Source organism: Oncorhynchus mykiss, chromosome 12 (assembly GCF_057628025.1).
Source record: "Oncorhynchus mykiss isolate SJ-2025 chromosome 12, ASM5762802v1, whole genome shotgun sequence".
NCBI lineage: Eukaryota > Metazoa > Chordata > Actinopteri > Salmoniformes > Salmonidae > Oncorhynchus > Oncorhynchus mykiss.
The window spans coordinates 71,382,655-71,396,484 of NC_143033.1; the positions used below are offsets into that span (position 1 = coordinate 71,382,655).

Sequence of the window (13,830 nt, forward strand, 5' to 3'; positions counted from 1 at the left end):
TTGGATGGAGAGCATTTGTGAACAGCAGTTTTCAGTTCTTTCCACAGATTCTCGATTGGATTCAGGTCTGGACTTTGACTTGGCCATTCTAACACCTGGATATGTTTATTTTTGAACCATTCCATTGTAGATTTTGCTTTATGTTTTGGATCATTGTCTTGTTGGAAGACAAATCTCCGTCCCAGTCTCAGGTCTTTTGCAGACTCCATCAGGTTTTCTTCCAGAATGGTCCTGTATTTGGCTCCATCCATCTTCCCATCAATTTTAACCATCTTCCCTGTCCCTGCTGAAGAAAAGCAGGCCCAAACCATGATGCTGCCACCACCATGTTTGACAGTGGGGATGGTGTGTTCAGGGTGATGAGCTGTGTTGCTTTTACGCAAAACATAACGTCTTGCATTGTTGCCAAAAAGTTCAATTTTGGTTTCATCTGACCAGAGCACCTTCTTCCACATGTTTGGTGTGTCTCCCAGGTGGCTTGTGGCAAACTTTAAACAACACTTTTTATGGATATCTTTAAGAAATGGCTTTCTTCTTGCCACTCTTCCATAAAGGCCAGATTTGTGCAATATACAACTGATTGTTGTCCTATGGACAGAGTCTCCCACCTCAGCTGTAGATCTCTGCAGTTCATCCAGAGTGATCATGGGCCTCTTGGCTGCATCTCTAATCAGTCTTCTCCTTGTATGAGCTGAAAGTTTAGCGGGACGGCCAGGTCTTGGTAGATTTGCAGTGGTCTGATACTCCTTCCATTTCAATATTATCGCTTGCACAGTGCTCCTTGGGATGTTTAAAGCTTGGGAAATCTTTTTGTATCCAAATCCGGCTTTAAACTTCTTCACAACAGTATCTCGGACCTGCCTGGTGTGTTCCTTGTTCTTCATGATGCTCTCTGCGCTTTTAACGGACCTCTGAGACTATCACAGTGCAGGTGCATTTATACGGAGACTTGATTACACACAGGTGAATTGTATTTATCATCATTAGTCATTTAGGTCAACATTGGATCATTCAGAGATCCTCACTGAACTTCTGGAGAGAGTTTGCTGCACTGAAAGTAAAGGGGCTGAATAATTTTGCACGCCCAATTTTTCAGTTTTTGATTTGTTAAAAACGTTTGAAATATCCAATAAATGTCATTCCACTTCATGATTGTGTCCCACTTGTTGTTGATTCTTCACAAAAAAATACAGTTTTATATCTTTATGTTTGAAGCCTGAAATGTGGCAAAAGGTCGCAAAGTTCAAGGGGGCCGAATACTTTCGCAAGGCATAGAATATCTGAACAGTTATTTTAGGATAACCTTGTAATCTGAATATTTTTCCTTGGTGCCCCGACTTCCTAGTTAATTACAGTTACATGATTAATCAGTTGATCGCGTAATACTAATTACAGAGAATCTTTGATAAAACTATGTCTTCAATTTCATGATAGTAAAGACACGACACTGTGTTAACTAACCTCCGGGCGAGCTTCAATGCCATACAACTCTCCTTCCGTGGCCTCCAACTGCTCTTAAATGCAATTAAAACTAAATGCATGCTCTTCAACTGATCTCTTCCCACACCTGCCTGCCTGTCCAGCATTACTACTCTGTATGGTTCTGACTTAGAATATGTAGACAACTACAAATACCCAGGTGTCTGGTTAGACTGTAAACTCTCCTTCCAGACTCACATTAAGCATCTCCAATCCAAAATTAAATATAGAATCGGCTTCCTATTTTGCAACAAAGCATCCTTCACTCATGCTGCCAAACATACCCTCGTAAAACTGACTATCCTACCGATCCTCGACTTCGGCGATGTCATTTACAAAAAATCCTCCAACACTCTACTCAGCAAATTGGATGAAGTCTATCACAGTGCCATCCATTTTGTCACCAAAGCCCCATATACCACCCACCACTGCGACCTGTATGCTCTCGTTCGCAGGCCCTCGCTTCATATTCGTTGCCAAACCCACTGGCTCCAGGTCATCTATAAGTCTTTGCTAGGTAAAGCCCTGCCTTATCTCAGCTCACTGGTCACCATAGCAGCACCCACCCGAAGCACGCGCTCCAGCAGGTATATTTCACTGGTCACCCCCAAAGCCAATTCCCCCTTCCGCCGGCTTTCCTTCCAGTTCTCTGCTGCCAATGACTGGAACGAACTGCAAAAATCACTGAAGCTGGAGACTCATATCTCCCTCACTAGCTTTAAGCACCAGCTGTCAGAGCAGCTCACAGATCACTGCACCTGTACATACAGTGGGGCAAAAAAGTATTTTGTCAGCCACCAATTGTGCAAGTTCTCCCACTTAAAAAGATGAGAGAGGCCTGTAATTTATTTTCCACCACAATTTGCAAATAAATTCATAAAAAATCCTACAATGTGATTTTCTGGATTTTTTTTCTCATTTTGTCTGTCATAGTTGAAGTGTACCTATGATGACAATTACAGGCCTCTCTCATCTTTTTAAGTGGGAGAACTTAGCCCATCTGTAAACAGCCCATCCAACTACCTCATCCCCATACTGTTATTTATTTTATTTATTTTGCTCCTTTGCATCGAGGTATCTCTACTTGCACACTCATCTTTTGCACATTTATCACTCCAGTGTTTAATTGCTATATTGTAATTTTTTGCCTCTATGGCCTATTCATTGCCTTACCTCCCTTATCCTACCTAATTTGCACACACTGTATATAGACTTTTTGTATTGTATTATTGACTGTATGTTTGTTTTTCCATGTGTAACTTTGTGTTGTAACTTCCCACATCCATCATCCATCTCTAGCACCCAGCTGAGTGATACTCTGCAGCCATTTTGTGTCACAATGCTCACCTCTGCCTTCTGCTATGACAGTGGAGAGGAGAGTAAGAGCCATTTTTTTCTGGCTCTACCTTGCACCCATCAAAACTCAGGTGTTGCTGTCACCTGTCCCCCAGGGAGTAGGGCTAGTGGAGCGGATAAAGGGAGGGGAGGGCAAAGGAATCAGGCCTAACTTACCTTGGGGATTTTATTAGGAATCTCTGAGGAGGGCTACATGTGAAGCCCTGTCTGGACTCATCAACCCTGGTCTGGCGTTCCCTGAAACAAATGGAACAAACACCTGTTCTGTCCCAACCTCAGTTCAGTTCAGCCTAGTTGTTAATACTCATGGAAGTATTTATGTGCATGCGCTTACATGTATGTAGCTGTCTGTCAGCCCGTCTGTGCTTCCTTCGCAAAACGATCAAGTTAAAATAGCCAGCATAGACTTTTTGACTCAAGCACTCAGCCAGCAACAGAGAATGTTACACAACTTTGTAAGACCTTTCAGGAGATGATCCCATTCATCAACGGAATGGCTACAAAGCACATCCACATATCGAGCTCAGTCCAAATCACAGTCTCTTGTGTTGCCATGGCACTAAGAGGCTTTGCACGGTGATGTTAGGGAATTCTGAATGTGGCTGGCAGTTTGGCCAGGCCACAATATTCCCAACAGAGGAACAGCTTTATTGTGTTGACAAGATCATGCATAAGATGCCAAATGCTTTTTCTTTGAGAAAAGAATCAAATGAACTCGGAGGGGAAAATAAGGCAAGACATGAAAGAGTACAACCACTCTGTTCTCTGTGTCCCTGGACTCCTCTGGCGTTTCTCACACTCTCTCCCTTTTGTCTTTGCCTGGCAAAAGCTGCAGATAGAGGATCTTTTCCCATCCCTATATATCATCATGAGACGTGAAGGATGAGAGCTGAGCAGAGCTGGTGAGAAGCATCTGTTTTTCGCCCCAACCCTGTTGACCAAAGAGTTAACCTATCTGAAGCCGCTGCACCATTGGGTTATCAACATCATCAACAATGCATCCTCATCAGCAGTTTCATCGTAATGATGGCATTAGTGTATACAAGGTGTATTTGTATTCTTAATACAGTAGAATCTACACTATTTATGCGTTCTTGCAGAGCATGTATTAGATAGATGATACACAGCTCAAAGTAAATCAGACACAGTCTGGATCACACAGCAGAGATCACAGGCGTAAGCCACTTAAAAGGACACATTTTTATCCGTGACAATTAAATATCAGATGGCTTTATCTTTTTCAAGCCAATTACCTTTGGTTTGAACCCAGCGGCCATGGCTGTGTAGTGTGCCGAACACTGATAATACCTAGATGAAAATCTGCTGGGACTGCTACTACCTTCCCAGCTCGAAACCCAGCCAGCCTTTCACGCTTAATGTCATTTAGCAGAACTATTTATCATTTATCAGAACTAGGATCTGTATCCGGAGGACTTCAGAATGCAAATCAAATACACTGTATGTGCATATCTTGACCATATACTGGATTTGATAGTGTAAGATGCCTACTAGATGACGAGACCAGATTATACATCTACAGTGTCAAAACAAGACTAATAGCAAGTCACTTGGTGAGTGTTTTTTAATGCTTGAATATTGGCGATACTGACCAAACTACGTCAGTGTGTATATTGTCACAACAGTTTAGTCCCACTCCTTCAGACTTCCTGCCACTCCCTTACAGCTAGAGGCGAGCCTGCTCACCCAACTCGTGGCACTCTCTGAACAGAGGGTTGAGACCTTTGGCCCTCAACATAGCAGCAAGCACCCTATGACTGGTAGTGGCCCTAGGAAACCAGCCAAATCACTGGTAAGTGTCACTCTCCTGTGACAAGCTACCTCTCTCCACATCAAAAAGTGTCCTGGTCAAGCATTTTTCAGAAAAAAATCTTAATGCCTCACACAAACACCTTGTAGCAGTCAATAACCCCAGAGCTAGCAAAACAAACTGGTCCTTGAGCTGGGTGACTTGTTTTGAGGCACGGACATCCACAATGTTGTTATTTTCAAGAACATGGTGTCACATTAAATGTAAGGGAAGGGACAGTTGGTGATGTGTGCATTCCTAATCTTCTCTCATTGATTGAGACATGTGGGTGTCCACCCCAAAGTGATGCATATCATTGCTGGATTACTTCATGGCGCAAAACAAATATTTAATTTATTCATGGAGCATTTTATAAATTCTTACGAACCCCCTGCAACTAGACATAGAAGTTTAGAAGATATGTGTTGTCTTTCCAGTTGGGAATTGAGGAAGTAAAGGTTGGTCAAAAATTCTCTGTGCTATACTTTACACTACCTACACTCTTAGAAAAAAAGGTTCTATCTAGAACCTCAAAGGATTCTTCGGCTGTCCCCATAGGAGAATCCTTTGAAGAACCCTTTTTGGTTCAAGGTAGAACCCTTTTGGATTCCATGAAGAACCCTTTCCACAGAAAGTTCTACCTGGAACCAAAAAGGCTTCTCCTATGCGGACAGCCGAAGTACCCCTTTTGGAACCCTTTTTTCTAAGAGGGTACTGTGTAACGGCTGAATGGAAGCATTCACCTATCACTGTCATTTTAAAGTGTAGCTATCTCTGACTGAGATCTGCTCATTTCTCCTCCTGGTAATTTCCATGTAAAGGACCCATGAGCACCAACATGTGAAGTTCATAGGAGTATATCAAATTTGGTGTCAAATGAAAGATAAGAGTCTATATTTAAGGGAAATTAAGGCATAGATACGTTTTTAAACATTTTTCCATCCAAAATATTAGGAATAAGCAAAAGCTTTTGATTTCAAAGATGGAAAAGTTTTTTTTTTTTTTTTTCTACTAAAAAAACTCTTAAAGGGTATTAGAAATGCATCAAAACAGAATAATGTTGAAGAAAAACACATGCCAATATTAATATTTAAATTTAGTTTTGCAGAAATTATTTTCCTTCTGTAAGCTTAAAAAATATTACCTAGTGTTTTGTCATTCTGTTACCAAAAACTCACATATCTTAAATATATTTTCACATTTCTATCTGATGAGGGAGGATTATGAAAGTACACAGAAGTAACTAGTAAAGGTAGACCTACCAATTCATTTGTGTTTTAACTGATTACAATTTTGTTATATAATTATTAAGTGATAACCAAATCTGTAACAGAGTGACCGAAAAATGAGTAATGGAATGATCGCAATTGAATTGGCCACAATGGGAAATCATAATAGTCACAAATCACATTTACAGTAGAGCACACTAAAGTAGAGTACTGTAAAGTAAAAAAAAAAAAAAAAAAATAGAGTAGAGTTCAGTACAGATTATTTCTTTTTTCAGTAGATTGAAGTTGAGTTTGGTTATAGATATATTTGATCAAGATGATTTTACAGATGATTTTGCCATTATCCATTAGCCTTTACATATGCTTCAAACGGGGAGTTTGACTATAAAACGACATATTTCTATATTTTCAGGGGGAATTGGCCATGTATAGACCCATAAACTGAATTAGTGTAATAACTTAACAAATATTTAATGTCAATAGGTTTTTTTAGTTTCTCTTGCACAACCTGGTTTATGTGAGTTTTGTTAAATAGTCACAAGGGTAGACCTGGTTTATCAGAGTATTGGGACATAGACACAGGAATAAACCTGGTTGGTATGAGTATTTGGGCTGAGATATGCAGGTGCAAATCTGGTTTATGTTAGTACTGGGACTCAGGTGCAGGGGGTAGACCTGGTTAACAGTTTAGGAGTAATCAGGCTTCAGCACATTTAGACCTGGCTTAGTTGACTAATTGTGTTCAAGCACAGGCGCAGACTTTGTGGGTATGTCAATTGGAGCTGAAGTTTTCACTTGGTCATTATGGGGTATAGTGTTTAGATAGATGAGGAACATGTTTTTATTTAGTCAATTTTAAAATAAGGCTATAAGGTAACCAAATAAGGAAAAATGCAAGGGGTCTGAATACTTTCCTAATGCACTGTAGGTTACTGTTGGTGACTTGGGGAATACAGGCCTAAAGAAAGTGGGTAACAGGGCTGAGATTGGCAAGTAACAGGGATGAGGTATATTGGCATAGTGAGTAACAAATAGGGCATTTAGAGCTAGGATATGGGTGTATCTGTACATGATTGTATCAATATTAGGTTATTGGCATATGGGTGTTAGGGTTAGGGCATAGGGTGACAGGGCTGGGGTGTGTGAGTAATTGGGTTTAGATGTGTGGGTAAGTAGCTATACAGTGCTGTAAAAAAAAGTATTTGCCCCCTTTCTGATTTAGTCTATTTTTGATATTGAATGATCTTCAACCAAAAGCTAATATTAGATAATGGGAACCAGAGTTTACAACTAACAAAAAAAATGGTAAGTATTTTATTTATTTAATTAACAAAGTTATGCAGCATCCAATTCCCCTGTGTGGAAAAAGTAATTGCCCCCTTACACTCAATAACTGGTTGTGCCACCTTTAGCTGAAATGATTGCAATCAAATGCTTCTTGTAGTTGTTGATCAGTCTCTCACATCGCTGTGGAGGAATTTTGGCCCCCTTTTGCATGCAGAACGGGTTTAACTCAGCGACATTTATAGGTTTTCAAGCATGAACTGCTCGGTTCAAATCCTGCCACAAGATCTCAACTGGGATTAGGTCTGGATTTTCAACCTAATATTAGGTTTTGATTAAAGGTCGTGACCAAGAATAAAACATACTTTTATGTACATACTTTAAAAACGTATTTTTAAGCAATGTGGATAGTGGCATGCGCACTAGCATCAAAACAGCTTCCCAGTCAAAACAGTTTGCGCATATATAATGGTAACATTTTGTGAGGTTTTTCTTCGTTTTGGAATTTGGCAGCGGTTTTTGTGGCTATGTTGGCTACACACACAAAAATTATTGAGGCAAGTCGAAGTTCTGATTGATTTATTTTAATTCCTACTTTTTTTTACCCCCTTTTTCTAACCAATTTCATGGTATCCAATTGTTAGTTAGTTACTGTCTTGTCTCATCGCTACAACTCCCGTATGGACTCGAATCCAGAGTCTCTTTTTCTTGTTTTTCAAGAGCAGGTCTTTAGGGAATATTCGCCAAACTGAGTTCTACTAGGAGCAAACTGAACCTATGTATGCAGGCGCCTTTAGGACTGTGTGCACACATTGCCTTATGGTCATGGGACGAGAGCCGCTAATTATGATATCATATTTCTGACCTGATCCTATTTATTTAACAGATGATTGTTTTTGTTTAATTTGATATATCTTTATTTTTTTTACTCATTTGAAAGATTCCCCGTCCGTGGGCTTATGTTGAAAACGTACATGGCTCGAATGCAATGCAATTTGGTCTGCTATTTCTGGAGAAGTGCAAATATGAACTGTAAATTGGTTCCATGACATTTCTCTTTATATTGGATCTTTGTCCAGCTCCTGTGAAATGTTTGGATGTGCGTAAAACCCTCCATAGCCTAAGTTGCCTTGTCTGTATTATACGCCCACAGGGAGCAATTATGGTGCCTGTAACTGTATTTAGACATGTTGTTTCGTTTTTATTTGAATTTGATTAGAATTATACACTCTCTTCTTAGGCCTCATCAACAGCCTAGTGAATGTGATCTTGCTTATTGACTATGTTTATCATGTTCATGTCCAGACTGCAATTTACTGTAGGCCTAGGCCCTATGTCAGTGTGAATGCTATCAGATTAGATTTTGATCCATCAATGCATGTTAAAGGGAGTTCTTCCCCTCGTCTAGCGTCTATGTTTAACAATGTACAGTATTTCCATATTGAAGCAATGCATGGGGAAGGCTAACGAACTAACATTAGAATTGGAGTTGAAGACAACACAATACAGAGAAGACTGTAAATACACAACTGTATTTATCCATGGAGCACGTTCTGATTGGCCACTGAGGTGTCAAGCCTTGACATACCCACAACCACCGCCAGCTACTGAGCCCATAATTCCGGTTGTGAAAGCAAAAATATTTCAGACACACCCCAAACCTATAGCAACATCGCCAGTGCTAATGTTTACCATTGCGTTAGATTTGTTAAAACAGAGTCCCCCCCATGTTATATCACAGCTGACACCCCATTCTTTCTGCAAACATGGGTGAATCTTAATTCAGATTAGGTATTTAACCATTTTGGGAAAATGTGGTCACATAAAAACTGAGGGAGATTGTACAGTCATTCTGTTACCAAACTTTGCATCTGCACTGTTTGTCAAGTTAATGTGTTTTAGTACAATTTTCAGAGGCAATTGTTAAAAGTTTACTTCTGCATATAGGTGTACGGTTTGTTAAACTTTGCAATCAATGGTTTTTGCTTGTTTTACATTTTAAAGCGAGTCTCAGCATCACTCTTATCGTGGAATTGCCCTCCTTCTCCTACCCAACGCTGCATTCGTAACCAAGTGACAATTTACTACAATATACAACTGGGAAAAATCTACTTGAACGACCCTCCAACTGGCAATTACCAGTGGGAAACTCATCAATCATCCTGAGCATGCTGACCTCTGATATCACCTACAAAGGAAATAACCTCGATGACAGCATTTTCGGCAAATGCTAAAAAACATTTATAAAAAGCAATTCATTAGGTTTTTTAACACTATCATTTGTTTACAAGTGAATAGCTGTACTTTCAGTTCATGGTTTACACAGCTTGTTAGCCATTAGCATTTCTCAACGAGTTCAAAGCACATGAATGCATCCAACTGGCATTTATGACTTCCCAACAGTTGAATTCCCACCTGGTTACGAATGCAGCATAACACACTGGAAAGGCCCTGGAGTCTTCGATTTGACTAAGTGTAGAACATGTGAAACCCAAAGCAGTTTAAAATTATGGATAGGGAAAATGTTGAAATTACAGCAACAACTATTTGTAACGAGTACTGAATCTGGCATTGATTAGAGTCTATTTTAAAAACAAAAGATTGAAACTCTGCTGTTATAGTGCCCCCAAGTGAGAATGCATAGTATAACAGTACGTTGGTTTGGCGTATTTGAGCTGCGTCATGCAGTCTGGAGCTGTCAGGTCCAAACAGCATCACATGACAGAAATATAGCATTGACTATTTACCAAGCTGTGTGCAGTGTTTGAAACTGCACCATTAGGATTTCTCATTGTCTTAACTGTTTTCTTTACACATACAAATCTGAGAAAACCAACTGGTCCAAAATGTCTCCCATGGGTCTTCCCATTGTCATATTTTTTTTTTTTTTACAAAGGACTGAGAACATGCAGGAAACAAATGATTTAAAGCAGTGATAATAGAATAACTGGCTTGGTACGCGTTCAAAGGAATGGTGCGAGGTAAGGACAGATTGGGTAGATGGTAGACCTCTTGTTAGATACCATCAGTTCATTTGATGCTATCTGCACAGCCACAGAGGAAAAAGTAGTTCCATGCAGCACTAGCATTTCCCACATAAATAGGAGCAGGGGTGGAGACACTGTCAGTGCGATGCTGTGTGGCTATTCTAACGTGCAGCTTTTGGGAAGTTCTCCAACACTGCACCCATATTTATCATGTATCAAATGGCCCCCCCCCCTACATATGTTGAGTCAAGACCTGAGCCCGCACGAACAGCCATATCGTTCTCCCAACCTAAGTGGAGACACTAGCTGAACCTGTGGCATGTAGCGGTTCACTTCCAGCCCATACTGCTTTTCCTTTTTACATTTAGCAGAAGTTCTAATCCAGTGAGTGCATTCAAAGGGCGGTAAACATCAACACTAGTATGCAAAGGCACTCACCACGTACAGCCCTATTCTCTACAAGACACCAAGTCCTGTACAATATGCAGTTGGCTTTTTGCAACACGTCAATATTGACCAAATCATATCTTGGTATGGTCCCTTCAATTTGTATGCATAGTGTACTGTCATTGCAAACCCAGCTATGATTAAATAATTGTACCTCAAAACAAGATGTAAATTTCAAATATTTATTGAATAAAATGTGGAATTGTATAAACAAGTCTCCCCCACTCACTTTTCAGTTGGTAGCCCAGCATCAATCCTAACATGGCTGACTTTTTAAAAGGAAGAAGCACAACCTTGTAGATGGGGCTGCGATGATCAGAACTTCAGCAACACTCTGCTGTAACATGGACGTATGCAGCCCCACAAAACATTGGAACTGCAGTTAAGTGCTTCTCCCCAAACTGAACCACCCTTATCTATTCTAACCAACCCCCCCAACCACAACAGGATTCCGCATGAGGTGGCGGTTGATCATTTTATTGAAACTTGTACAAAACAAAAAGAGTTACATGGAATTGTGCCCTTCACACAGCAAACTAAAAAAATGTAAGGAAAAAACTAAATCACCACTCATCCCACATCTGTCAAGCCGTTTGTCCATGTTTGCACTGGACTGCTCCCGTATGAGGGGGGAGTTAAACTGGTAGTAAAAAGTCTCAATTCAGAGGTAATCATTATCTTAAAGGGGGTGCGGTGATTGCAGCACGGGGGAGGGAAGTATCACAACCAGGGGAGAGAGGGCTGCTGAGAGCTTCTAGAATCCGTGGACCTTGAGCTGCTCCTCTTTCGCCAGGCCAATCTGGAAGTGGGATGAGGGCAGAAGAGACAGTCACACAAAGGAACTTTGAACTCCAGTCACAGAACATTTACAGACAGGGGCTTTTCTATGAGAGCCATCTGTAGGGGCCATGTGCTAAAGCAGGGACAAGAGTCAAACCTACCTCAATCAGAAACGTGCAGATATTCTTGCGCTGGTCACCTTGCAGCTGAATCACTTCCCCATACTCTGGGTGCTCAATCACTGTCCCATTGCAGGCAAATTTCTGTTGACAAAGCAGAACTAGTCAAACAAGACATGGAACTTTTTTAGTTTACCACCTAGTGTAAACCCTGCCATAACATACCTTCTTAAAGGCCTTGACTAGCTTCTTCTTATCATAGTCAATGGCTATGCCCTGGACCGTGGTCAGAGTCTTCCTGCCGTTACGCTGCTGGATTCTTATGTGGATGTAGTCGTCAGTCCCAGATGGGAGTCGGTCATTACCCTTAGTTGCATCAGCAAATGGGTCTGTGGGGAGAACACCATTTTAAAACAAACCACACTACAGTTAAAAACAATCAGTCATGTAAGATTACAAGGAAGCAACCTAAAGTGATAACTAAAATGGCAGTGGTATGTTTGACCTAGCTAACAAAAGATCCAGGCCGATGAACTGGTGACGTAACGTTTTAGCCACGAGGCTCAGGCCCAAGCAAAACCCTGCACAGATGTTTGTCAGCAAATTACATGGAATATGGGATTAACGTTAGAGGGGGGGAAAAAAATAAAATCTATGAGTGGGCGGCTAATCTGCTCAAACCTAGATTTATTCGGAATATTTAGTGAGATTAGATTAGTGACATGGGAGAAAGTAAAATGCCCTAGCCCAGATAGAAAATCAATCCGGGAAAACAAGCAGAAATTTCGAAAGGACGTAATGAAATGTTAGAGAAGCCCACAATTCAGCGGGGCTACATTATTTGATCTGGCCATTTACTTTACCCTTAAAATAGTTTACGCTTCACCCCAAAAGGCCTTCCCGGCAGGGTCGTATTACATATAAAGGCAAAAATTCTACATTTATACTCGGTCCATTGTTGATAGCTAGTGGCAGAAAGACAACCGACAGTAAGAACGAGTTACACTCCCAAATCGGTATTGTACGTTGATCAATGTAGCCACAATAGACTCGTTTGATATACCGGCTACAAATCCGCGTTCGGGCCTAAAAAAAAGGAAGTGAACTTCGGCCTAGTTGAAGTCTGATGGATATTGGCCAACATTTGCAAAAAAAGAAAAGGCTATTAATAACATATTTTCAATCGAGAGGGAATGTTCTCTATAAATAACTAGGATGTTTCATGAACATATAAAAATCAAAACGATATATTTAGTTGGAACGCCGTCAAAATTCTTACAAATGCTAGCTAACGTTAGCAACAGCCCTTCCCCCACTTTTCCGACCCCGCTTTAGCCGAGATGGTTGAAATGTCTTACCGAAAGTTTGGAGGTTCTGGATAGCGGACATACGATAAGATTTCCTTTCCTTTCGGATAATAACTGGTTAGCGATAGACTGGTCTGCTTAATTTATTTTTCTTTCCTTTGACTCTTCCGTTTCACTGGGACGACGTTTTAGTCAGCTGAAAGGCTCTCACAAAATGGAGATTGTTTAGCTTGCAAAGTAGAAAACAACCCTTTATAGCGCCTCCCCGCACGTAAGGACGTGCATCACGCCACACCCTATTTTACTGGAAAAATTACGTAATTATCTTGGTATTTCAGAGGGGAAAATACCAACACCTGGAACCTAGGCTACATATAAACTATAGCACAAATATCTAAATTAAATGTGAAGATCTTAGTTAATAAAGCAATGTTCTTCGTCGATGAAACAATGGTCAGTGGTACATTATTCCATTTTAGGAAATATATTGAAAACAGATGTTTCTGTTTTTGGTATTTCTACACCTGCATTGCTTGCTGTTTGGGGTTTTAGGCTGGGTTTCTGTACAACACTTTGTGACATCATCTGAAGTAAGATGAGCTTTAAAAATACATTTCATTTGATTTGTTTTTAACTGACTAACTAAAGGCTTCTCCTAACGTGTAGTTGATCGAGCCCCCTCGGGTAAACTGCAGATTACAGTAAAACATTCTTATGCCAACTATAAAATGTGTTGGCACCTTTAATTAATGCACATTTTCTCATAAAAATGTCAATTTCAGCACCCCTCTTGATGAAGTCAGATTCAGAGGGGTTGGGTTAAATGCGGAAGACACATTTCAGTTGAAAGCATTCAGTTGTACAGTGACTAGGCATCCCCTTTCCCCCCCTTTTTTAATCTCAAATGTAAACACGATCTTACTTGAAAACTAGCTGCTGTTTGTCTGTGTCTGATGGGACAGTGCTATCCGGCATCCTTGGGACGTCCCTACGCTAAACTGTAATCTTAACCACTTAACCTAACCTTAACCATTT

The 13,830-nt window shown here is 40.5% G+C and overlaps 1 protein-coding gene across 1 annotated transcript; it reads right to left on the reverse strand.

Annotated features, from left to right (window-relative positions):
- Positions 1-10,759: 10,759 nt before the first annotated feature.
- LOC100305288 (eukaryotic translation initiation factor 1B) lies at positions 10,760-12,902 on the reverse strand. Its single transcript, NM_001165193.2, is given in 4 exon segments — positions 10,760-11,388; positions 11,531-11,632; positions 11,714-11,877; positions 12,847-12,902. Coding segments are annotated over 4 exon segments (342 nt in total). The 5' UTR covers positions 12,878-12,902; the 3' UTR covers positions 10,760-11,343.
- Positions 12,903-13,830: the final 928 nt, after the last annotated feature.